General features: G+C 45.2%; 1 protein-coding gene across 8 annotated transcripts; it reads right to left on the bottom strand.

Annotated features, from left to right (window-relative positions):
* On the bottom strand, positions 1-27,779 carry dpy19l3 (dpy-19 like C-mannosyltransferase 3). Of its 8 annotated transcripts, XM_035520920.2 has the most exons (20): positions 27,652-27,779; positions 27,431-27,508; positions 26,345-26,465; positions 26,041-26,168; positions 21,579-21,669; positions 20,579-20,700; positions 20,269-20,414; positions 19,512-19,635; positions 18,777-18,911; positions 18,556-18,687; positions 18,155-18,256; positions 15,898-15,971; positions 15,385-15,543; positions 14,820-14,942; positions 14,239-14,350; positions 13,235-13,291; positions 12,816-12,898; positions 5,214-5,346; positions 4,042-4,200; positions 1-2,008 (listed from the first exon to the last, which is right to left on the bottom strand). In XM_035520920.2, the coding sequence occupies exons 3-20, from the start codon at positions 26,451-26,453 to the stop codon at positions 1,838-1,840; spliced, it is 2,160 nt and encodes a 719-aa protein (XP_035376813.1). In that variant the 5' UTR covers positions 26,454-26,465; positions 27,431-27,508; positions 27,652-27,779; the 3' UTR covers positions 1-1,837. The 8 variants fall into 8 exon arrangements, with proteins under 8 accessions (XP_035376813.1, XP_035376812.1, XP_035376816.1 ...); XM_035520919.2 differs by having other exon boundaries at positions 27,431-27,692; XM_035520923.2 differs by having other exon boundaries at positions 26,041-26,165; positions 27,431-27,692.
* Between the last annotated feature and the right edge of the window lie 40 nt (positions 27,780-27,819).

Raw genomic sequence — 27,819 nt, 5'->3', positions numbered from 1 at the left:
TGGGGGGTGCATTTATTTTATTAGTATATTAGTACATCAATGTATCCAAGAAGCCAGTGTACTTTAATGCAAGTAAGTCAAAAGGAAAGATACTATCCACAAATTTATATAAAACAAACAAAAAAAACAAACAGCACAATGGCATTCACAAAAAAACAATATAGTACAACTGTTCATTTACATGTAACATCACATGATCAATATCATGCTATTTAGTTTATATCCTCTACTGACAACAGACCAGTCAGCAACCGCCGAGGACTGTCATTTTTGCGTAATCTCTTTAACCTCATCAGAATCAAAAAGGAAAACGTGCAGTAAATGTACAACAAACGTAGTTCGATTGGAACACTCCGTCAAGGACGATGCCATATGCAACACGGGTCACAGGTGCCTCGTGCCACCAACACATCAGGCTTAAGATGAGTTATGTTCCCTTTTTTTAATGCCCAAGTGAGCCTATGTACACGTATACTCCACTGCAATTCTTTTCAGAGTTATGGGTACAGACACTCTAAAGAACATCAAAGAATGGGATTTAGAGCATGATAGTCCTACCCATGAAACATAAATTTCAGTAGTGCTAAGGGTCTGAAACAGCTTGAAAAATGCTTTAATAAAAATTCGGTCGAGACGATTCCTCAAGGTGCAGCTCTGAGCTCTGTAAAAGCTTGGTTGAACTCACCCAGGCTAACCGGAGATCAGTAAGGCACTGGCGCACAACTCATTCACGGAGACCTTAATGAAACAGGAACAAGGGAAGCAACACTGTATGCACACGCTCACCTCTTCTGAAGAACACTTAGCACGTTACATCACCCACTACAGAAGGAGGGTTCTCAGCACTGTGCGAACAAGCGCCGTAATTCAATTTGCTGAAACAAATGTAACAGAATATGTTACTCCCTTTAAAAAAAAAATGAGGAACTGTGTTTCTGAATAATTGAGCTCACAAAGTAAAAAAAAAAAAAAAAAAACACAAAAGAAAAAAAGCATCCATTGTTATTCCTCCACCAGTGAAGACGATGTGCCAAGCACTAAATTACACTGCATCATTAATTAATCCGAACAAATCAGCAGTGTTCACGGCGCTGGAGCTGTGAGAAAGCCACAGCAGTTTTGCCTTGCCTGTTACCAAGGTTTGCTCTTATTAGTTGTTCGAAGAGGCCAAGAGCAGCTGGTCTCCGTTTGTGGTCGCAATCATGAGAATGCGCCCTCATTAAAATCCACACAGCAATGTCTCTGGGACAGGAAGCCAGAGACAGCACAGGCCAAATGGCTTGGCAGATGTAAAGACAACGCAGGGTTAGACAATAATTACCCCCAAAGGTTCAAATACATTCATATATCCCTGTAATGAAGGGATTCTCCCCTCCCAATTTGACACCCCCCCCCAACACACACACACAAAATCAGGTTCATGTGTGCAAGGGGGGTAGGAGAAGTGGGAACCAGGAGAAGAAAAAAAACAAGTTTCTTTCAGCATTTTAATTTAGCATTTAATTTACTGTGTGTGTATATATATATATGTGTGTGTGTGTGTGTGTGTGTGTGTATAAACATGGGAGTTTGTAGCACGTGTCAAGGGATGGTGAGTGCAAAGAAATGAAAAATGGAGAAAGACCAGCGGGAGGGAGAGGGAAAAGGGACGATGTTTTTCATCTCTCGCTTTCGGTCTCATTTAAACATGAACTCTTGCTGCTTTAGATTGGAGGGAGAGTCTCAGAACCATCCTAACATCATCTGCCTGCATGGCCCAATCAGGCGGCTGTCCAAACACCCGGACAGGCGCCCCCAACGCCACACCGGGCAGCCGGCCGGCAGCTACGCGACTGCCTTACTTTTTTTCTTTTGCTTTCTTCAGCTTGTAGACGTGGAAGGTCTTATTGCGGAAGACGCGGGCGAAGAGGCTGGAGTACGGAGGCTCGCCCGACCTGACGGCCTGGCAGAAGCGCGGGTAAGCGGCGGGCACCAGGTCGGGGTCGTTCTCTCCAGGCCCATCCATAATCTAAAGCCCACAACACAGACAGCTTATTCACAAACATCCTGATGGTTTTTGTTTTTATTAAGGAACACACCAACACACTTGTGTACAGTTCCAACACTGCTCATTAAAGATAAAAGTCTAACATCCCACCAAGGGCTCTTTTCCCAGACATGGATTAAGCCCAGGTTTGTATGAAATTGCAATGCCAATAGTGAAAGTATCATAAGAATTTTTTTTTTTTAGACTAAGTTTAGGTTCACCCTGGATCTGTGAATATGGCATACATTTTTTAAACCACCTGACAGTGGCTAATATGAATGAACTTTAAATATGCTAAGGAAATATTTTTATATTTCAGAATTCAGTTTAAGATTCAGCATAATCATGTGGAATATGTCTTGTCTGTACACATTTCAGTTGAAAGAGGTAAAAATTCAGTTAAGAGTCTTTATCTCTGAAAGAGATCACAGAGCGAGGTTTGCCCTGAAGTGTTTAAACATTCACTTTGTAAATAGTCCCAGATGAACTGAAGGCTGCGGCGCAGCGCTTTGAGATGAATTAATCAAAGGAAGAGCCAGTTCCCACACTGCCACAGGTACTGGGAAGGCTGCTGGCACAACCCTTTGAATTTCACACGCATGCATGGCCTTCCACTCCCAACAACAGATATCAAGGCTGGTCGTCTTTAATGTTTTGTGTGCATCGTGTGTGCATCTGTGCCATATGGGGAGTTAAACTTAAATCGCGCACACATCGTGGAAAAAGAATGCAGGCATTGCAAGGGTACCGGATCCGATGGGGGTCAGAGACTGGAGGAGTTCAAATTTGGAGCAAGTCCACCTTTGTTGCGTCAAATGAGCGGGGAAGGGATCTGGACTACGTGCAGATCAGAACGGGCAAGTTGGGAGCTCGGTCGCCTCAGCTGAGCCTTGACGGGGGGTGGGTGGGCACCAAGGCTCCAACACGCCATGCGCTGACAGTTTGGTGCAATGGTGCATATATAAAAATAAACACATTCTGCTTCATCAGGGTCGGGGTGTTTCTGCACTACCTGTTCACAGTGCAAAATTCTGGAGCCCCACCACAAGAGGCCCTTTATGGGCTGTGTGCCCAGCATACCCTTCCCTTATATAATACATTATTACGATATTACTTCATTGTTATTAGAATGCATTATTACCCTCATCACATGTTAGAATGTTATTAGCTTGATTTTACATTGTTTTCTGTTTACAGGTTACATTTCACAAGCTCGTGTTATCTAGTTAGCTGTGCCAGCTTTCCAACGCCTCATTTTAGCAGCCTAATGTATGTTTTTGTAAGGTTTAATGGTTATAAGTAGCTGGCTTTAAAATGTGTAGCTTGCTTTTAAAGACTAGCATCAGTTGATTTCTACTGCTAGCTCCTTATACTGAGCAAAGAAACTGAAGCTGGCTCTGACCAAAAGTGTTAGCTGCTCGAGTGTTTACAAAGATGCTGGGTTATGGAAAATGTAGTACCTGTAGTGAACATACATGGTGCTAGTGTTTGGGTCATGTAATTCTACTCCAGTTTTACCCGCATTATTGCACTGGGGCAAGGCTCATTAAATTGGCCTCATTAAATTGGGTCTAGAGATACCCCATTCTGGGTCTTAACATCCTTCTGTTCATTTACCCATGCTTTATTTACACTTCCTCTGAAAGCTGAGCATGCATAAGTGGAAGGTTGCGACATGATTACACACGAGGAAACCGAAGTCTGAAATGTACATGAACTGCCACTGTAAAGTTGAGGGCTACTAACTGGTGTAGGACTGGGAACCTGATGCCTACCAAAGACCATATGAGATGGTGAACTGTGGCACAGAATGCCAACCCTGCAGGACTTTAAAACACAAAGCAGTGCCTGCAAGCAGCAGACTGGAAACCAGCTACCCAGCCGCCAAGTAGCTGCAGCACTGTTAAGGATGCTGTTTTTTTTTGTTTGTGTGTGTGTGTGTGTGTGTGTGTGTGTGTGTGTGTGTGTGTGTGTGTGTGTGTGTGTGAGAGAGAGTGAGAGAGAGAGAGACCCACATGTCCGTTGGCCAGGTCAAGCAGGTCACGTAGCCTGCATCCGCGACTATGGCGGCGCTCATAGCAGATGCTGTCCTCCAGCACGACGTAGTCGGCTCCTGCAGAGAGCAGGAGGCGGTGAACCTCCTCAGCAGACTGCCTCGCATAGATCTGATACACCTGAGTAGGGAAGAAACACACACACACCCACACACACAAATAAAAAGCCTCTGTAGAAGAAAAATGGTGGTGCAAAGGGAATCATGTGCCACTCTTGGCTTGGATTTGGTTTCTGGGCTCTGTAAGCAGACACAGTTTGAGAGAGACTGGCTTTCTTAAACAATCTGGAAACATCTCCACTCTCTTACATATGCACAAAGAAGCATTAAATGTGTATGGGATATATATAAACACACAAAAAAAATGTAACGTGTGAACTAATCAGAGGTGAGATCTCATTCAGTAGAAGTTCACTCTCCTCCCGACTTCTGCTTGCACCCAGCAGCCATGCCAGTGCCTGGTCTGGCTTTCCGCTAATACACTGCTCATTAGACATGCTTCCACACACAGTCCTATGACTGCGAAAGCACTGGTGCCCACGGCCCCGGAACATTTCCAGAGTCTTACCTCCAGCCCCTGCACTCTGCTTAATGGAGTCAGGGAAAGGTGTGGAGCGCTTCAATTAATCTCTGTGAGAAACAAAACATGCAAAACTGTGCTCCTTCTGGGGCACAGAGCTAGCAGAGACAAAACGCCATTGCATCTTGGACAAAAAGAGAGAATGAATGAGAAAATAAGAAAGGGGGAAAGAATGTGTGTGTGTATGTGTGTGTGTGTGTGTGTGTGTGTGTGTGTGTGAGTGACAGAATTCTAGAAAGAGGCAGGTGATGAGACAGGCAGTGTAGCTTGGAGGCTTGACCAGGTCTGGACCTGCTCTCTCCTCTCTGAGATCATTGTTGATCAGAAGACCGTATCTCCTGGGTTTGGCAGGCTGCCTCAACTGCCTACGGTCTCAATCCATGTACGGCAGGGCTCGCCGCCGCAATCCAGGGCCTGGCTCGTTAGGAATTCAGCAGCAATGGGCATCACTTCACGTGGCTGCATCAGCCAGCACGTTAAGCCCTGTGTTCCAACACACCAGCACCTAGCCGCTTGAACGAGGAAGAGTGAGTAATTGAGTGAGCAGCACTCACCTGTCTGGTCCTCTCACGCAAGGCCTGGTCCTCGTAGTGGGGGTGGTTGGTCAGGACCCGGCCAGTGCAGAGCTTTATGCCAGCCAGCAACTGCATGCTGCCCGCAAACACAGCACGCGTGGGGGTCCTGGAGCTGCGCGCACACACACAAACCTCAGCTTGTTTTACTCATTTCTTTATGCAACATTAAAATTTACATTTGTGTGTGTGTGTGTGGGGGGGGGGGGCACGTGCAATGAGAGAAAGATGCAATTGGCTGGTGACAGTCACTCCAACCACAGGGAGGGGGCCTCTAGAGGGGGTCTAGAGGCCTCTAGAGGGGGTCGTGGGTACACTTCCATTACTTAAATGCAAAGTGGTCTGATCCTAGCTCAATTGGGACACATCTGTGATGCAATTACCACTTTTAAATCAAATTCTGCTGCTTTAGAGAGTTATGGTGTCATTATGGTAAGTGCTATATGATGGGTAAATATAGAATTTACATTTAGTTTTTTATTATAGAAAAAAATTAAAAATACTGTAACCACTCTTTTAAGCACTCATATGTAATTAATACACCAAACCTGCTGCTAAGAGGGCAGCATTTATGCAAACATCCTTTAACTGTTAAAAATTTGAGTCACGTAAAATACACGGCAGACAAACGCAAGTGATGCCGGAGCTATGCGCAGCCATTCTCTCGAAAAATGCGTTTCCTTGACTACGCAATGGTCATTCCTCTAGGGCCAGAAGCAAACGATTCTGTTCGTCAGGGTCAGTCTCTAAGGCGAGGTGGAGGAGGGTGGGCGGAGCCCACCCCAAAAGTGGAGTCCAGTTTATTCCGACAGATGTTTGTTGGCTGGAATGTTTCATTAGAGCAGGCACGCACCAGGATGAGAGTTTCATTAGAGAGGAGAGACATTGCTCACTGGAGCATTTGTGTTCAAGGAACCTCGGAGGACAGCCTCAGATTCAACCACGGGTAGGGTCAATAAACACGGACCTAAAGAGAGGACAGTTACATGTGAAAGCACACACACACACACACACAACCCCTCTCAGGACAAATCATGTACAATCCTTATTCCTCTTTCTAACACACACACACACACACACACACACACACACACGCGCACAGAGCGATTACAGGAGCATTCGATCCGGAGCCGAGCAAGAAGAAAAATGGCTACAATTACAGAGCGCCGTCCTTCAGCGTTCTGTAGGCCCTCCTCTTCTGCAGCAAGCTCACCTCTGATCTCACACGCACACGCACGGAGAAGAGTATGGAGGAAATGGAGAGAGGGAGGGTAGAGGCTTGAGCAGTAATAGAGTATGGAGGGGTTGCCATTTGTCAGAGCGTGCGAAGCTCCCTGTCCATCGGCAGTGGCTAATGTGAGAAGAAAATGAGGTGGTATCAGACTCCCGAGGGAAGACTTTGAAGAAGGAGCAGCCTGCGGAGTACAGTGCAGCACAGCACCGAGGATGCCATGCCACGCCACCACACACACACACATTACTTTTCGGCACCAAAGCTATGTCTGTGGGAAGCAGGATTTAGTAGCAAGATGAATACCCGCCTGCGTGCATACACACACACACACACACACACACACACACACACACACACACACACACACACACACACACACACACACACACACACACACACACACACACACACACACACACACACACACACACACACACACACAGGCTCCACATTTTTACCTCTGGGAGGTAAAAAACACGCTACGAGAATATGAAATGTGTCTGCACGCACACATACACACAGGAAAAAAAAGCTCTTCCATGCACACATGCGTTCACTATACTACAATGGTTCTTACACACTCCCACAGCAGATTAAGGCCTACAATTCCCTGTTCCAGTGCAAGTGCTCTCTCCTGACCGAGTCATCGTATTATCGATATTAAAAAAGGAACTCAATCTGATTATGCACCAAAACATCATAAGATGGTTCTGCCAGCCTCTCTCAGAACAGCTATAACCCCACCCCCCCAACTCTTCATGCTCATTCCCATGTTGAATTCATCTAAATTAAGTGGACTAAGAATTCTAGGAGGAACCTTCACCCTTCCTTCCTACACGAGTGCAGTACACCCCCTTTCCAGTGGAAGCTCCCATAACATCTTTTTCCGATAACCAACATGAAATAAAAACAAACTTGCATGAGAAAGGGGGCTGAGACTAGTTTTAATTTATGGAGGGTAGGTGCTTTAGACTCAGTTCTACCTCTTCTTGCGCTCACATCGGTTTTATTCTGCTAAAAGGTTGTTTCCATGAAACCATTTATGCAAACTTAAACTCTTTACAGGAAGCACCATGCCACATGTGACTGGTACTATAGCCCCCAGTTAGGTTAATCTTACACACGTTTAGGTCTTGGATGCAGCCAAGAGAATACTGAGCTGTTCCGGGTCTTTGGATTCAGAGTCAGCTCACGCCCTTTGATGGCTAGCTCCAGCCGACCTTTCACCTTGCAGTCCCAGCTGACCCTGCTAGACAAAGAATCCCACTGGCCTGACAATCTCCTACTCCTCCTCGTTTTCCACATTGTTGAGAGATACAACGTCTTACTTGGACCTTGAGAAGGTCAAGCACACACTACAGGGGTCTAGTGAGATGTTTTATAGAAGGTGGCGACCCTTTTTAGTCTGCGTGAATCAGCTCTCAGCTCTGCCAGATGAATAATGATTTGTGTGTTTAGTCACAGCGCCCACAGTCTGCGAATCACTTCCAAGCTGCTCCTCTCCCAGCTCCTGTCTTTTTTTACTTTTTTCTTTTTTGTTCATGCTTGTCTAGTGTTGTTGTTGTTGTTGTTCTTGCTGCTTGTGGTCATTGCATTGGAGGGTGGGTTCCAAAAACCAAGCGAAAAACCCTTAAAAGTAAACACAAAGTAACTTAGGTTCATAGGTCACTTCCTGTCTTCTGTTTAGGGGGTTGGGGGCAGCAGTCCTGTTCAGTTCTTCACTGTTTACAAGGGATTCCTTGGACCGATTTGCATTTCATATCAGAACTATATTCTCTTACTTAAATGTCAGCTCATGTTAGCCCCCAGCCCACTGGCATTATAAAAAATAATTAAATGTCATTAATATTCACGAAGGGGACCGGCACTGACCATTCGCTGTCATGAAGGAAGCTGCCACTGTGCCAACGTTTCTGGGAAACCATGCTACTGACAAATTAATGACCTCATACTGGAATTAACCAAATAAATGGATAATCTATTTACTGGTATATCCTAATAATTCCTCTGTTAACAATTTATAACTTGCTGTCCACAACCCAACGGTTGGTAATTACGGCACTTCAATGTATAGCAAGCAAGCTAACTGCAGCACAATATGTAACTTAAGTGTAACTTCATATCAATCAATATACTAACACTTACATCCAAGTCAACACACCAGTGAGAAGCCATAGCTTCTCATTTGCTGGGGAGAGACAATAACACCCAGAACAGAGCACCATCCATCATTGGACATGCAGGCATGCAGTAACACACAGTTTTTTAGGGCAACTCATTTCACCTAATCTCTATGTTTTTGGACTGTGGGAGCAAATCAGAGATCCCAGAGGAAACCCCACACAGACACAAGGAGAACATGAAAACTCCACCCAGATAGGGACACACACCTGGGACCTCATCACTGAGAGGCAAACGCGTTCACCAGCAAGCCACTGTGCTAGTTATCTTCACTTGTGCATGCCAGCGGATGTTCAAAACCGCCAAACGTATTTCTCATAAGCATACTGGTTTCAGTGGTCAGCCGGTATCTAATCAAAGTTAAACCAACACACTCAAAGGAAACAGTCATCAGCACCAGCTGTCAACAACTTAAAGACGAAACGTCTAAAATGGCCGCAGTCGGTATCTGCTGTCGATTTGGCCCAAACAGATGAGCAGAGCAAACATCACGTGAGTGCACACGCATCATCACTCACTCACTCTACTGGCTAGTCAGTGCAACGCCAGCAGGAAATCTATCGCACTGTGAGTTAGGTGGGCAAAACAGTCAAGCAGCACTTATACTTAAAGAACAGAAAGGGGAGAAAGAGAAAGGGATGTGGGGAGGGGATACGACGCACAACGATGAAACAAGACAAAAGACACACTTACTATCTAAACCTAACCTAAACGTTACGTGTTTCAGGGGGAATATTCTGTTACCACTAGAGAGCATTCAGAGATGCTGGCCTCGCCTGGCTGACTGACTGCCGCAATAAATGTGATGAAATGGACTATTAAAAGGTAAGAATTGAGTCGATAATGAGAGCCTGTATGGCCTCGTGCTCCCCCCACACACCCAGGCACTATGCAGGCACCAACATTCACACCACTGGCACATCTGGACTGGGAGCAAATCATATTTGTAATCAAGACATCTGTATTTACACTTATAAATGGTAACATCCGTATTAGGTTTTATTAGGGAAACTGCACTGGAACTCGAGCAGGACCCATTTTTGTGGCATAGTTCATGCTTAATTGGTCTCTACAGTATCATGCAGTGCCTGTACATGTCTTCAGCCACACATCCACAGTGAGAGCCCGCCCCTCCAAACCCCAAGATGTTTGGGATGCAGGGATCCCACCCCATCCACCCACAACGAGCAACCTGTGCTGTTCATTTTCACCATTTGTGCCAAATTCTGACCCTTCTGTCTGTAAACTGCACCAGAATTTCGACAGCTGCGCGTGTGGAGGCTGGAAAGAGCCGTTGTGGAAGCATTTGCCATCTCTCACTCAAAACACACTTGTTTATCGCACCACTTTCTGGGCACTACAGAGAGTGTGCGCAAATCCCAGGAGGCCAAACTGCTTTTGAGACGCTTGAACCGCTGCCTCAGGCACGAACAACTGTACCATGATTCAAGCCGCTCAGATCGCGTGTCTCGTCTGGGTTCAACAGTGGTCCAACAGTGAAACCTCCAGTCCATGTCTACGTGGTATGCAAATTCTGCGTTGTCAGAGACGGGCAGACAGGGAGACGGGCAGACAGGTGAAATGACAGACAGTGATGGAGAGGAAGCATGAGACAGACAGAAAGACAGACAGACAGGGACACACAGGGAGGCAAATATTGATCAAGGAGTTCAGATAGAGTCATGAACCGATCGATCAGGTGAGAGCAGCTACTGAAATGTCATGTGATTGATCTGCAGATGAGGGGAAGTGACTCTGTTAAATAATTTCTCTCCAAGGGTTCCTAGAGTGGCAGTCAAAGCCAGAAAAAAAAAAAAAAAAAGTGATTTGGAAACTGCAAATTGGGGGTCAGGCAAACCGATTAATTCGTGAACATGATCAACAATCAACCCGGCGGCATTTAGACAAAGTAGCAGGGGCACGGTGGGCCAGCAGGGGTGGGAGTGAGGTTGTAAGACAAGCGTCGGGGGACACGGCGTAGATGCACTGGCTACGTGCTGCTGAGGGTTCCCCCAAGGAAGCCACCTTGATAAAAACCCCACAATGCTAAATTTTAGGGAAATAAAAACGAGAGAAGAAAATCTGTTTGAACGACACTCAGAATGGAAGCGAAACCACTTGGTTTGGTGGGGGGGGGGGGGTAGGAAAAAAAAAAAAGCCAGAGAAAGTGCAGCAGGGAAAAATGAAAAACAACTTTGTTCGTTTGGGGACCATAAATTACCCGTGCTGCTCTGAGGGGCGATGGAAGTTTTTGCCTCCCGAGGAAACAAAAGGCTAATTTGTCTTCATTATTCCAAAACAAGGCAACATTCGGAAATAAATGTTTTTTCCCCCTCCCTAACAAAAGAATGTGTGATACAAAATTGCTAGACAGGAGAGGAGAATTAATTACATCACAGGCAGACATGCAGAGTGATGAGACTGGCTGTGATGACAGGGCATCAGAGTTCCAACAAAGATCATGCACAGATCTGTGGGAGCGAGACGGCCACAGATCACTCACCGAGAGGGAGGGAAACCGACAGCCAGATGGACAGACACACACACGCACCAGACTATCCTGACAGCACATTAGGCAAGCTCAGTTGGAGAAAACCCTATAAACTGACACACCTTAATGCCTCTGCAGACTTCTCTATTCACACAGCTTAATTCAAGCGGTTGTCCACCTGTAGGTTAACTGAGATCACCACTTTGCTGCCTCAAGCACACCTTCTGCTTCCCATTCCAAAACCCACCATTATTGGGAAGCAACAGGGGCACAAACCTGCTGGAATCGCAATGAGCTATACGACGGTGCTTCTCGGTCGGTATCGGAGTCTGAATCGGCTTCTAGCGAAAAGTCCTCAGCCGAGACATTTTTCTATTATCTGCTCAAAGAGGAGAGCTGTCTGTGCCTTTCGCAGTGAGGCTTTTGTCTCAGGGAGTAGTGGAGTGTATTTACTGTATTTCTCATTAATGAAGCCTTCTAGCAAGCCGGTAACACACCCCCCCCATTGGAAAGTGTCCAGTGCACATCATGAGCTAGTATCTGATAAGGCTGGGCAGAAATATGCATTCAACAGAAAGTCCAGCTCCCAGGCAAATGTCTGTGTTGGAAGTGAAACCATAGATGTGGTTTGTGTAGTCAACATGTCTGAGTACTCACAGTTAGAAATGAGACCTCAGTGAGCCATTGCCCGTTGCGGGAGTTTACAATAAAGCCCCCAAAGTCCAAAAAACTGCAAGAAACAGGCAGGAGGCCGTAGACCAACCTGGCTGTGGTATTAAACAGAAACAGAAAAGGGGCTTTGCCAATAATTCAATGCAACACCAAGAAACCCATCTACCCCAGAGGTTAACGGTAATGCATACCATTAACATCATTCCTGTCTTATATTTCCGCAGCCTTGAGAAGAAAGCATGAACACACACAGAGTTTAAGACTACTCATCTACCCTTCCTCCTATCAACACTGCATATTAATTCATTATACAAAGTGCATTCTCTTTCATGGCTATGTCTCTCAGCTGGCTCTCCGAGGTCTGCTGCATCCTCTCACCATTCCACCCACTACTCCGTCAGATGAACGGAGATCTCTGGAAATCTGCATGCGAGACGGAGACAGAGCGCACTGGCAGCAGCGGGCTGTGCTGAAAGGCGATCTCCGCTTAACTCTTTCATCTGCAGCCTAATTAGCATGGCAAAGAGGATTAATGTCACCGCACCAGCTAAAGTAACTCCACACTCTAATCCCGCCCCCCCCCCCCCCCCCCGCCTCCAACACAAATTGGATTCCTTTGGAAGGGAGACAACCTGTGTCATGTGACGTAGGCACCCGCATGTGCTCGGTCCGTGTCTGACTCGCTCCCAGTCTTTCGTGCACGCATGCACAAGAATGAGCAACAAGAACACGGAGACAAACACACAGCCCCTGTTGAGCTGAAAATGATGGCATTGATAAAGCACAGCAGGTGGTTCTCTGCCATCTCTTCATGAACTGATGCCACGAGATCAAAACCAAGTCACTCCTCACTTAGACCACAGGTACTCTGCTGTTCCACCACGGATCCCCATCCACTCTTCTGGATAAGAGAATGTCATTTTGCAGGGGTAAAAGTGTGTGAGAGAGAGAGAGACCAGGCCTCTCTACTATGATCTGTGAAATCAGTCTGTGCATCTTGGCTTACCTAATCCATGTCATCAGCTCCACGGTGTCCGGGTCGTAAAATTCCCTCAGCTCAGAAAGTTCCTCCAAGATTTTGGGCCAGAACTATAGTGCAAAAACAGAAATGAATCCATGCATAGATTTTTATTTTTTTAAGACATAGCATTAGAGAGAAGCGAGAGAGTAAAATCATAGTGCTACAAGCTTGACTCTAAGGTTCAAACACACACCATTTCTGATTGCACATTGCAATTCTGCTGTTGACAGAACAGAATTAGCCCAGCAGGAGTAAAAACCATCTTTAAATAACAGACATTGGGAGGGGCCTAGCATTTCAGCACTGCGCTTTGTCTGCATGCCAGGGGGAGGCCAGTGTTGCAGTGTGGTGTCTCAGCTCCAATACACACCATCGAAAAATGACAGCCCAGGTGCAAAGCTCACCTTGTAATAAAGGAACACCAGGATCACGGTCGGAACAGAGTACCTGATCAGCCTCAGCTGCGGAAAAGGAAATAGCATGTTAACATACCTAGAACATGAAGGGAATAATAAGGCTTTTTTTTTTCAATTAAAAAAACATTTTTTTTTTTTTTATTGTATGACAAAAGTTGTTACTACATTGCCACCTAGTGGAATAAAATCCAAATGCACTTGCGATGGAAAGCTGATCGTGAGCATTGCCTGAAATCAAATCTCCACCCATACCAGTTGCACAGCTTTCAGCATACTTTTTCTTACTGAAACGCAATCTCTGCACTTGTTTGGTCAACTTCAATTTTTGGACTCCATTACCCATCTTTCAGAGCGGCTACATAATCATCGTATCTTGTAACATAAGGTAGAGATCTCTTCCGAGACGAGGCACAAAATCCTAAATCGCCTCAGCTGTGGATTAGTGCCACGCAATATATTATTTGTTAATTATTATTGCAATATTTGGATAATACCAATATCAGAAAAGGTTGCAATATACAACAAATGTCTAACAAATCATAAATTTTCTTTTTGTGTACTGAGCACCTCCTAACCAAGCTCAGGTGTTCTGTTGTGAATTCATTCATCAGAGCATTCACCACAAATCAAAATCATTTTTGAAAAAAACAATGCAGGCCCATGACGGTCACAGCACACAACATAACCACATTTGAGCACTTTGTCTATACTGTAGGCAGTATACCCTCAGTTTGGCATCTCTGTGCCGACTAACAATAAGAGCCATGAAGTCTGTGCAGCCCAGCACAGAGTGGCACGGATAATGAGATCTTCTCCTGCACCTGGAAATCACAGCACAAAAAAGGCCCGATGCCTGATCCCAAAGCCACTCAGGCTGTTTCACCTTCTCTGACACCATTTCCCTCGAAGCAGTGTTCTGCTGCCTCCATGCGCTTACCTTACAGTGCATGTAGGTGTGTGTGTGTGTGCGTGCGTATGTTAATCCTTCTAACCTTTACTTTAGCATTGCAGTGGATTACTCTCAGACACAGGGTCCACACCTCCTTCCCGCCAACCCCGAAGGCAGCGAACGCGCACATGTGACCAGTCCAGACGTACTTCATCCTGCAGCCACACACAACGCAGACGTCGCTTAGCGATGAACAATAGAACAGAGAGCGCACATTAACTATGGATGAGTTCCCGCTCTCCAGCCGGTTAGTATTCAAAAGACAGCAGATTAAATTCAGGGAGTGATATACTGCAATCTTCCAGCAAAATAATTCACTTGGCATTATTGTTTCAGTTAAAAAAGGCAGAAAAAGCTTAGAGCTCAAGACTTCCTCTAATAAGATGGGGGTTAAAGATGAGAAGAAGTTGTGACAATTTAAAGAAGGACTCGAAAATTCTAATAACTGGAGAGGCAAAGGAATGGGGAGGCAAAGTGCACAGCGGTCTAAACGGTTTGCAGGGAAGAACCTTTAAACACAAGTTTGACAGGAAAGAACTGGGTCGTCCCTGTAGGTATCCAGATCTTCCTTTGCAGATCTCGGGGTGGCCCTTGGCTACGAATCCACTTCTGCCGCCTGTTTACCTCATGGTGGAGTAGGCCAGGAGGCCGTAGAAGACCGTGTGGAGGAGATTGTAGGCAATGTCCGGGCGCATCACGAAAGCCGCCTCTTCGTGGCCCGAGGAGGCCCGCCCCGTCCCGCCGTCTCTGGGAGCAGACGGAGGACAAATCCAGAAAACGGGAAGGAAAGGGACTTTAGCGAGTCTGAAAACACGAGCAGGCCTCGAGGTTAAGGTTTAGAATGAAACCACTCTTGTGCAGGGTCTGCCCCTCTTAACCACTTTACCAAGGTGCTGTGAGGAAACCCAACACTTGGCTGGAGACAGCGCCTAGAGGGAAGTCACACTCTCTGATCCTCTACATCACATTTTACATGTTCGTAAGTGTTGCTTCATTTAGAAGTGGTCATTATCTGGCTTTGCCTCAAGAGGAACTGGATCTGGGTTCTTTCAGTACCATTTGAAATGCAATTCCATTATACTATATTGAAACATGGAGTAATTGTATATTCAAAATCATACAACATGAGCCAAATGAGTCATCAGTACTCAGTAAAAGGCTTTGGTTGCTTGGCTGGTGTGTGGGGCACCTGAGGTTGGTGAGGGTACTGAAGGCCAGAGTGACGAGCAGGACGAGGAGGGTGCAGAGGTACGGGTACACCAGCAAGGTGCCTGCCATGCGCTCAAATGTATCCAGTGGCAGCAAGCCAAAGGCCTCTTCACACAGATACAGACTAGCATCAAAATCTCTGAGACAGAAAGAGAGAGACACCCACACAGACAGACGTAAGGAGAAGGTGCTGGAGAAAATTCATGAAAAGCAAACACCCACATATGCCGTCAGGTAGAAGCCCGATACTGTCATTAACACTCGTGGGGTAGGGCATAATCTGCCTTAGCTGTAATAGCTAGTTAATGAAGAGATTGTGCTGTGTGCTAGATGCTATTTTTCACAGGGACAAGACCTTTATAAATCTCAGGAGATTAATGACACTGTCCAGACTCGTAGAGATGCCTCCTGAATAAAACACTACAGTAATGCTTCTGATTGATGATAAAAGGCTTAAGCCCACAGAGGTGGAGAATCCCAATGCCAAACTTACCTTGTAGCCCCCAAGCCAAACTTGGCCTTTACAAACTTAAAGATGTGCTCATCCGACCTCAGCTTCAGGATTTTCTATTGATTAGAATCAAATAAAGAAAGGGGAGAAAAATGTTTGAGTGAATCCATTTATGAAAATACATTTTTGTTCCAAAGGGAGAATGGGAAGCAGAGACAGCTGGAGAGAGAGAGAGAGAGAGAGAGAGCAGAATTTCTAAAATGCACTATGAACTGCCTTATGTCTTGCAAAAGAGTGGAGAGAGACAAAATTGCAGTGTTATTATTACCTCTAATCTTCAGCTACATTAGACTGCAATTACTCCCTGGAATCTTTATATACATATTTATTTCTTCTCCCACACGCACAGCCTTGTAAAAGTATTAATTCTTTTTAACAGTCATCAGATTCATTGCTATTAACAATGACCCACACGTTGACATTTTGCGCCATTAAATATTTTATTTTAAAACACTGACCCTCAAAATTAATTAAAGTGATACTGGCTTTAAGTAAGAAACTATTCGGTCAAAAAAATAAATAAATAAATAAATAAATAAATAAGATACATAAATTATTCACCCCATGTACTGTGGAAGCACCACATTTCCACAGATGAAAGACATTACCCTAACAAGGACACACGTGGCTTACAACTGGCCTCTACATGTGAATCATTAAAAAAGTTCACCCTTTCTGGATAAAAGAGCCCCTTATTTCAGTAGTGGACAGATTGCGATGATTTGAAGGAACGCTTTGAAAATGAAGACCAAAGAGCATTCAAAGGAAATTAGAGATAAAGTTATAGACTTGCACAAGATACGATAAGGCTGCAAAATACTATCCAAATGTTTGGATATCCCAGTGAGCAGCGCTGGATCAGCTGAGAAAACAGAAGCTGCATTACATCAACCAGGCACTGCCTGGACAAGATGTCCCTCAAAACCCAGGTGTCACAGCAAGACATGGACTTGTGAAAGAAGCCAGAGAGAGGCTAACAAATCACTTTGAAAGAGCTAGAGAGTTCTGCAGCTGGGACTAGATCTAAGGTGCAGCAGTCAACGATCAGGAGCTCTGCACGCCATTGGTTTGTAGGGAGGGGTGACGGCATCGGGTTCTGGGGATGCCTTTTCTTAGCAGGGACTGGGTGTCTGTTTTAAACTGAATACACCGTGGATGAATGGTGTAAAGTACAGCAAGACAACCCTGCTTCAGTGTGCTAAAAAAAAAAAAATCAAAGCGAGACAGAAATGCGAACAACAAAAAGGTGACCTGCTGTAGAAACTGCAAGTCAAAGTCCAGATCTAAATCTGGTCGAGAACTGTGGAACCATCTGAAAACTTCGGTCTAGAAGAGTCATCTAACCAACCGGAAAAACTGAGAGCGACTCAGCCAGAAGACCTGAGTGAAGATCGTTCCCCAACAGAGCGCAAAAAAAGTTGGTAGAAATGTACCAACAGACTCAAACTGTTATCGAAGTAAAGGGTGGTTCTATCAAGAACTAGTGTGAAGAGGTTGAATACTTACGCGAACAGCATGTTTCAGATTTATGCCATGCACTAAAAATACTGAATGGAATGGCTGCAATACCAGCAGGCTCAGCATTTACTGCAGATCACATTGTATGAGACACTGCAGGTAAAAATCTTGACCAAGTTCCATAACAGATGCAAGTCAGAAAAGACACATTATACAATACAGATTTTTTGGACATAAACCCACAATGCTAGAAAATGACCACACTCTGCATGTGTCATCCATATGGGACTTTTTTGCCAAAAAATCTCAGTCATCAAAAAGGCCTCCTCTCTGCTGCATAAATCCAGGCCGTTACCTACTCACTGCTTCTAGACACATGTCATAGCAGTGGTTGCACTGCAAAGTTTTGGAGCAAAATATCGGACACTGCCAGAAGATAATCGGAGTCTGTCCTTAGTTTCAGAGGCATCCAGTCAGCCACAGTGGAGTATGACATTACACATTCAGAGAATATGGATTTTAACTGGCAACCAAAGAATTCAAAATTTGCGATCGTCATCTGTGAAAGAATAATAATCATGCTAATTGAACAGTGTAAAGCTGGCTTAACAAACAAATCTGATGACACGCTGTGAACATTTCTTTCCTGATTAAAGATTTTATAAGTAACTTATTTTATACTATTCCATATATTATGTTGAGAGAGAGAGACACTAGGCAGGAGTGGAATCTGTGTGTTGGGCCCAGGGGTTGCTGATGCAGCACCTGCCTCAGTGCTCACCTTGGCTGAATAATTGATGATGAGAGTTAGTGCAAGCACTAGAAGCGTGTGGAGAGCCAGCTTTGCGATGCGCACGAAAAGACCTCCCGTCTTCAGGCCCTTCTGTGAGACAAAAGAAGCAGCAGCATTACAAGAGACTGCTTTGAGAGGAGTGCAGTTCATAAAGCAGACGAAAGCTAATGAAAGACTAATGGTAATTAAAAAGACCAGCTTATGAGCTGCACTAACCACATTTGTTTGACAGTGTCCAATTAGGGACTGCACACCATTCAAGACTATGCTACTACGCAGCACTTCAGCCCCTGAGATCGGACTCCCGTGCACCAGGGATAAGACCACAATCAGCGATCAGGCCTTTAGGGCTCTGTCAGCGGAAAGGGTGGGTGGAGCCCAGCTCTCACCTGGAAGTGTTTGACGAAGAGCACGGCCACGATGAAGCTGAGCACGAGGGAGCCAAGGATCATGGAGTTACAGAACTGCAGCAGCCACACGCACAGCAGGCTAAGCAGCTGCACCAGGTAGAGCGCCATCACCTGGACAGGCCAAAAGAGAGCAGGCTCAAGCCCTGAGGTGGTGGTAGTAGGAGTGCAAGCGTGTACGTGTGTGTATGCGAGAGAGTTACCTGCTCCGGTAAGAGCAAGTCCAGCGAGTCGAGTGTAAAGATGAGAAGGGCCTGTACCAGCAGGATGAACTGGTTGAACTGCCATGTTAGACAGAAGCAGAGAGTACACACAAACACCAACCACAGCAGCACCCTCTGTACAGAGAACACACACACACACACACACACACACACACCTTAAAGCCCAACTACCCTGGCACCCAACCGTATACCAGCAGATGAAGTCTCTAACTCAAGTCCAGCTGAGCCGAATAATTCTTCCATGGAGACACCAGGCAGAGTTCACCGCCTCTACACTGTTCAAGCAGAGTGTAAAGGAACAACACGCCAGAGAGTAAACACTACACACGCCTTGGCAGGAACTACAAACACCTCTTGAAGCTCACCATGAGTCCCTGTAATCAGTTATGCAAAATCATTCAGAGGGTTAGAACATAGATGTGAAGTTGTCCAGGTGAGTGGTGTAGACCTGGTGGGTGGAGCCTAGGGGTGGTGAGTGGTGTAGACCTGGTGGGTGGAGCCTAGGGGTGGTGAGTGGTGTAGACCTGGTGGGTGGAGCCTAGGGGTGATGAGTGGTGTAGACCTGGTGGGTGGAGCCTAGGGGTGGTGAGTGCTGTAGACCTGGTGGGTGGAGCCTAGGGGTGGTGAATGGTGTATACCTGGTGGGTGGAGCCTAGGGGTGGTGAGTGCTGTAGACCTGGTGGGTGGAGCCTAGGGGTGGTGAATGGTGTATACCTGGTGGGTGGAGCCTAGGGGTGGTCTCAGGTAACAGGTGATGGCAGCCACTTGCAAGGCAAAGAATGGCAAGGACCAGTTCTCTCTCAGAGAGATGGTGAACTCCACACGTGTGGTGTCTACTCTGCTTGCGTACACGCACACGCACACACACACACACACGCACACACACACGCACACGCACGCACGCACAGAACAGCCAAGGTCAGGCTCAAAATAGGATAATAGTAAAAGTGGTTAGAGGAGAGCTGGGTTTATTTCTTAGGAATACACACCAGTGGTAGTATTTCAGCTCAATCTCTTAACTGAATTCAAAGTATTTCAGAATATAAATGAAGGCACTGTTTTATAGTGGAATTTTAATCAAGTGCATGAGATTTTGGTGTTAATGATAATGTAGAACCACCAAGGAAAATCAGGGGTAGCCTACCTTGTCAGTGCCAGTAAAGTGTCCAGCCAGGGAGAAGTGATTTTTACTAGAGCTACTGTTTTGTGCTTTTCACTAAAACTTTTCCACATTAAAAACTGACCAGGAAGAAACCAAATATTTTGGTTACTGAATTTAAGGTTAGAGCAAGGCTTAAAAACGTATTACATTTATACATTACCTATATATAATAACAACAACATGTGAGATTATCACGGAGTTCCCTTGGCTATTGATTCATATGGTTTGATCTATATAGAAAGGGCTTGGAAGAACATGAAGGGCTCACTCAAGGCTGCAGGGATGTTGGGGGGGGGGGGGGGGGGGTACCTGTTGAGAATGTACCAGACTCCAGTGAGGACCCCAGCCAGCCAGGAGTCGCTCAGCATCCAACTGGTGATGAAGAGGCCCAGAACATACAGCGCTTGCAGAGCGAACACGGTATAAATGTAGAAATATATGGGCTCAAGATACGCCTGCAAACACACACCCACACACCCCCACGTATACATGCAAACTAACACATATGCAAAGAAAAAAGTGACTAGAAAGTCATAAAAAATATCAAGTATATTACAAAATCCTCATTTGGGGAAGGGTGCCATTGAGGATTGTCGCTGCCATAGAAACATCAGCCTACCTGAATAGGGAGAATTCTGTAGAGGATGCTAAGCAACACCTCTTGGTAGATATTCATACGCTGGAGAATGTTGATGGTCCTCTTAGCCTCTGTAGTGTTGTCATTTATTAGCTCAGACAGACCTGCATGCACGCACAGACACAACCTTGAAAACGCGCATGAGAGCCATTCAGCCGTCTCTCTCTATAGATCAAGCTATGTAGCAATCAGCTATAGCCACAGGGACGTGACGATAATCTCAATAACAACGTATTCCCTACCGCAACACGGATCTACATATGCTCCGAGCCATTTACACTTCAACAGCAGCACCCAGAGAACAGATGCAGAGACGGCCTCACCCTTAGCCAGCCTCTTCTGGGTAGGTAAAGGCCTAATTATAATGATCCGCCACACTGAAGCATAAAAGGAGGCCGTCCCAAAATGGGGCAGTTAAGCAATTCAGCACACTTAGAATACTTAGAGAGAAGCTCTGCTCCCCCCCACCACCTCCTACCGGAGACGCCACGGTTACATAATGAAGCATTCACATGATTGCTCTCATGTTACGCAAATGATAACGGCAGGCAGATGAAGTGGTCGAGAGAAGCACGGCTGGTCCGCTCGATAGCTCATTTATATTTCATTCATTATGTCCGTCTGCCACAGGACTGAACGCAGAATAATTGAAGGAACAAAGCGGAAGAGGAGCAGCAGGGAGGTTTTTGAAAAGTGCAGCAGAAATTGAAAAGTTGATTTAAAACATGCACGCATGCGCACGTTAAGATTCCTTCTCTGACAATCTAGAAATACTTTGATGTTTGTTTTGCTGAGAGAAACAAAGAGTTCACACAGTCTCCATTTTACGATTAAGCGGCATGATTTCATATTACAAAGGAACCTAGTTCAACCTTCAGCTGTTGCGAGCTATGAGACAATGGGAGGCTGCCACCGTGAATACGGGCTCGTCATTGGCCAGCATGGTGACATTATGCGAACATGAGGAAGTGAATCTCCATACCTTCCTGTATGGATGGAGCCTTCAGCATCTGCTTGTAGTAGGAGTAGTACAGACCGCATTCTGTCCGAAAGGAAATCTCACGCTCAACCTCCTGCCAACCACAAAGTAAATCAATTTATTAAAAGTAAGGAAAGGAAAAACAACAAACAGAAACGGCACCCACATGACATCCACTCTGTATGAAAAATACAAAATTATAATGAATTACTTCATTTTCAATTGCATAATAGCATGAATCATTCAGTGGGAAAATAAAAGAACCAGAGACAGAGTGCTCCGGTAACTATGGCTGCAATGTTCCCACTCAGTTTGACTTAACTATATACACATTCCTATGCAAATTCCCAGCCAAGGATTAGTTGAAATATCACAGTATTCAAGGGGAATAAGCAGAGAACAGAGGTAACAAGGGATAACATGTCAAAGCTTCTTATTTCTTTGTGCTGAATCTTCTAAATGCTGCCTTAAAGACCCAATATCTGTCTCAAAGTTGAGAGTTTACAAAGTTGGTACAGTTTCATTAAGCCAACAACAAATATAATCACAAAACACAAAATATAATTATAAAATGTTTGAAACATAATAATGGGAAATAATAGACATCTCTTACAGAACAGAGGCAATTACAAGATGTGCATGAAAACTCTTCAGCTTTCAGATATTACTTGGGTCTGGCTTAATATATTTTTAAAATTATTCATTTAACGTTAATGTATTAAAACATCTCAAATATTTCTCAGTACCAATATGAAAGACAAACTAGTTATAGCTTTCAGTCTCACAGACATAATACTGAGTCACCACTTAGTTTAGCTGAACACATCAATGCATCCTTATCACACAGCTTGGCTTGTTAATACACAATTAACACACAATTCCTGCAGTCTTGTACTAATAACATTACAGTAATGTACTTTACCTCCAACTGTGAAAACCACAGCAGGTTCTCATGGATGGAGTAAACATACCAGGCATGGGATAGTCCTGTCATCCCTGCCAACACCAAACCTGCTGCCATGACAACTACCTGCCAGCAGATTAGAGCAGAAGCCTTCTTCCACGGAGAGTTCCGGGAGTTTTCCTCGACCCGTTCCCCCTTCTTCCAGAGCCCTTTTGTTCCAAAGTGTTCTGGGGACAGTGCGTCCGGAGAGGTCCCTGAGCCACTCTCGCACACGCTCCTGCCTCTGTGTCGAGCCTCCATGTCTGCCGACGTCTAGCTGCTCTCCGACTTTCACAGACTGCAGTTATTCTCCCTCCTACAGTCCATGACCAAACCAATGAACCAGCCAAGTCCATCTGTCTCACCAGTCGTCCAGGAGGAGCTTGTTCCTAAAGTGCTAGCCCATTGCTTGCATTATACGGACATTCAGAGTTTACAAGGGTTTACAAAAAGTTGCCGTGTTTAGTAGGCTAACAAAACAAAAGTTCTGAAACGGTGCCGTTCCCTCAAGGACCATACCGATTAACATGCAGGGAGAAAAGCGTTAGAAGAGCCCAACTGGTGACCTTTTGCTTCATTCAAGAAAAGTAGGGGGGGGGGGTGGGGGGGGGCTGAACAGTTGGAACACCTTTTGGAAAATGTTAAGAGCATTTGTAAAAGCATTTGTAAGATTGGACCCTGAAACACCAGCCTCTATCTGAAACGAAGCCTGCTAGGTCCTATAACTGTATGGAGTGGGACTTCACCCGCTGTAAACTCAAGTCCTGGCTGCGGCTGTCACCAACGCACGCTGGCATCCGAGAAGAAATAACCAACAAGGCATCAGACCACATCAGTGGCAGGTCTGGATAATATCAGCAGAACAGCATCTGGATGACGCATCAAGAAGTAAAGCTTGGGGGTCAGCCAGAAAACTGGATCAGATTAAGGTACACTTTAAAGTCTGAACTTTGTCCAACTTGCCTCACCGCAAACTCAATTTCAACCCAAACACCAATCGATAACTCGTGAACGGAGCTTCATCCTCTGCATCAGCAAAACCATATGCAACTGTCTAAATTGAACATTTCATTTAAAGCAATAAAAAAACCAAACAAAAAAAGACAGACAGCTGTAGACACAGCAACTTGTACTCCCAGCAACTCGTCTCTGATAAAGTACAACACTACATCTGCTTCGATAGACCAATGTCTCACAGCGAGGGGGAAATTAAATTTCCAGTGTGCCACATATTCACCACAAATACAGTTGCAGTCTGCATCAAACCGCAACATCCAGTCACCTGCTCATTCCCCCAAAACAGCCCAGAGGACATGTTTCCGTGGGTGAATGGAAAGTCGCAGAGTAAAAAAGCCTCCGCCATTTCATTCCCAGCCTCTGCATGAACGGAGCAAAGCCGCTCCTGGTCACTACGGCGTGAGAGCGCAGATGAAAGTGGAGAGCAAATCAGAAACGAACCTTAAAACACCAGCTGGCGCACTTTAATCAAACCCGTTGTTCTTTCCATTACAGTCGCTTCTCGACATGATTTAAAACCCGAGGTGACCTTGCACCCCCCCGACACACCATCATGTGCTCCACCTACCGGGAAACGGGAACCTGAGAACATGCAGGGATTTTTCCACATCTAGTTTCAGTGACCTTATCAGTGATTAGACCATTTAAAATCCCACAACTAATCATAGCCTGGCTTACTGATTTTAATGAAGGGCTCCGATTACTAAAAGTAAGGGCTCCAATTACTAAATGCTTTTGTACAGCTGCACCCAACTTCCCTAAATCTAACATGTTCTGATCCAGTTAAGCACAGTCTTCAGGAGGATTTGAACATGAGACTCAGGTGTGTAGGAACCAAACACTGCAGGACCGTAGATCTTCCGGAAGCCAAGACAGGCACTGCCGCTTTAAAACATCAAATATACAACAGGAAAACACAAATAGTCATGGCTGCTGAAGAAATATGACTACATACACACATAAATGTTGCTTGAGCCCACGCATCGCCACATCCATGAGAAGTACAGATCAAATCAAATAAACATTTACTCTGTAAGAGCTTTTTATAAAAGATACCTTTATTATGATACCAAAGCTTCATTTCATATTCAGGCTGTATGGTAAATAGACTAAATGTCTCGTATTTATGATAAACAAATCTTTCCTTGTCATTTGGCAGAAAATACGGAACACATTTCAGTGCTCCCTAGAACCCAATCCCAGCTGTGGCATGGCACACGTATGCCTTAAAAATGGGCACAAGACAAGTTTTTCCCAAAAAAAAAAAAAAAGTCAAACAAACCAAAACAAAGGCAGACAAAAGGATATGCCCAAAAGACAAAGAAGCAGAGCAGACAACTATAAACCATCTGTGCTTCATCTGATGTGGTTTGCACCTCGGGTTCAGACCTTTCCATGACGGGTGAGAATGCTGGCATGGAGCAACAACGTCTTCGATCAAACATGACATAACTTCCTGGCTCTCCCTTATCCTCTGCTTGGCTACAGTGCTAGAGTGCGACTGCCCGCCCAAACTCTGACTCTCCAAGACAATCTGCAAACACTCAAACCACCATTTCCTGCAGATGGAGAATACATTACTGTTCCCCAGCAAGATACGAGCCTGGAAGTTAATATATCATTTTAAAAAAACAGAACAAAAAAAAAAGCATATTAAGTAGCAACAAGGGTCATGTGACGACACGCACTTCCTGGATTCGCAATGGCCGACGCGTTCCCTCCGCATCAGTGCAGGGATCCTCTCACTTGTAATTCACGCCTCCACGTGATTTGAACTACAGAGCAAATTTCCCGCCATTCCTGAAACGCCGTCGACCGCTAGGATACCATAGCAACCAGCATGGTGCAAGACCACCGAACCAGATTGTGTTATGCAAGCACCCTGGTTCATGCATAAAAATAAAAACCTGTGCATAAGAAGGTAAAGGCTATGCTAAAATTTAACCATAAAACCACCCTAAAAAAACAAGCACCCAGAGGACGTCTGCAATAGAAAACAATTATTGTTTAGCATACAGAAAAGCCAAATATGACCCTTCATCATACTGTCTGTTCATACAAGTTCTTTCCCTGAATTCTGACAACTCTCAAGGCATGTTCTAAATGTTAAACATTCCACGGTCAATGATTTATGCAATGAAAATCCCCCCGGTTTCTTCTCCCAAAGAGAGAAGAGGAATAGCCAGATCATCATCTTTCATAAATTAATTCAAAACATCTCCTGTTACAGCTGCTCCTTAAAGGGTTCAGGGCCACTTAAGGAGCATAGTAAGGAGCCATTTTAAGGACACTTAAGGAACATATCAAGGACATATTAAGGAACCATTTGTCTTTTAGGCGTCCATTTAAACATGGTGTTATTCTCTAGCCAGGCTGGACACATTGCACTGGTTTCACTTTTTGGACCAAATGTCTGCACAGTGGCTTTAGGGGCATAGAAAGAGAATTTCTTCACATCTGCTGCACACTTTCTGCAGCGACATGGACGGTGCGTTTGAAGCTCACCTTTATATTGGAGAACCACAGGTCGTTCTCATGAAGCGTAGCCACATATATGCAGCACAGCAGACCCAAGCCGACTGCCACTGTAGAGCCGGTGACAACGCACAACGCCGTCCAGCACGATGGACCTGCTGGAGAGATCGATAATGGTAAATCACACGAGGGTAATGCAAGCGTCCTTAAATGCCCACACACTGCATCACTTCTCATGTAAAGTGCTACTTTTATGGCCTGTTGCATCACGATGCCAGATTACGAGTCCATAATACTGAACAACTGGGCGAGAGACCGGGGAAAGGTTACTGACCAGGAGCTGGCTTCACAGGGACCTCAGCAGCACGATCTGCCCGCTGGGTCTGCGGCTCTGAGACTGGGTCCTTCCCTTTGTTTCCCTTCCTCTGCCTCAAAGCAGTCATGCTGGATCACTCCTAAGAATCAGACTCTCTTTAAAATGATTTTTTATGCTGGTGTACTGGAAAGAGTATAAATATATTATGTGGGTTTCACTTAATAAGGGATGTCCAGATGAATTCGTGGAGGCGGGGCGGTGTAAATTAGATAAATTGAACGATTAAACGAGCAGGCCCGATAGAAAGCAGTTACAAGTAACTTTTTGGGTTTTGCCTCTACGTTTCACTTTGCTTTTTTTTTTTTTAACGGACGAGGTAACGGGGAAACGTCACTATCTGGAAACCCTAATATACCGTTAATACACGGCTGATGTTTTCCACATTGCAGCTGAAGATCTACGGCCACCTGTGCGGGCTCCGTGCACTGCTCCAGGAGCGAGAAGTTGTTAAACAGTACTGGTTAGGTGCAGCCTGAGCGAACTCCAACGGTGGAAGACGCCTGACAGCGGTGAAGTTGCATACCGTTTTACTAAGGAAATACTTCGCCGACTTTGATACGTTCTTTAGCCTGTCTAGAAAGTAACACGACACGTTAGTTATACCAGATATAACGAACAATGACAGGATTAATCGATGTCTTCCCAGCGCCGAGCTCCCGATTCTCCAGAATTCAGCGTTTTGTTCTTTCGAGAAGCAACCCAGCTAGCATAGCCTGCTTGTAAGGCGCCGCATCGGAACAAAAGCTTTGACGTAGACTTGCCTCGATTAAAACGCTGCAGCTATGCAATCAAATGAGTGGCGAGACTACATTTTTCTATTTTTCATTCATTCGCAGGCCCGTTTTGCAGCGGCGTTGCCTGGCACACGCCGCTGCAAGAATGGGAGGAAATCTCAGATCGCATCACTAGCTAATGCCGGTCGTCTGCAACGGACACCTTTTTGGTAGCTAGGTTTTACCATAGCTAATATCTATCCGTTTTCACATGCAGTTTAATTATTTGTAATAATTCAACGCAGTATTGGCCGTTCCGTTCGTGTCTCACCCTCTTCAGCTGAGATTGTAGCTCTTTATCGGGATGTCCAATAGCCCCTCCTCCTCCTCAGCACACTCGCTAAATAACCTGCAAATGTATCGAAAATAATTTCGGTGGAATCCTCATCATCTTCTATTCTTTAACTAGGAAATATTAAAAAAACAAAGCAAAACGGATATTATATTTGCATCGTGCGTTTTGTCGCCAAATGTATTCGCCGTAGAACGCACAATAGCATACTGCCACGTAGAAATGACATGGGGTACCACGGATCAACAACCTCCTCAAAGTAAACATGTGCTGCTTTATCACGTGGGAAAATCCGGGAAAACCAAATCTCAAATGGCTCTCAGAACCGTTAGAGATGCGCGTCCCTCTCCCGCGCAACCTGTTGGAAA

This window comes from Electrophorus electricus, chromosome 23 (assembly GCF_041902795.1).
Source record: "Electrophorus electricus isolate QZ-2024a chromosome 23, ASM4190279v1, whole genome shotgun sequence".
Classification (NCBI taxonomy): domain Eukaryota; kingdom Metazoa; phylum Chordata; class Actinopteri; order Gymnotiformes; family Gymnotidae; genus Electrophorus; species Electrophorus electricus.
This window is presented reverse-complemented; position numbering and strand designations above follow the sequence as displayed.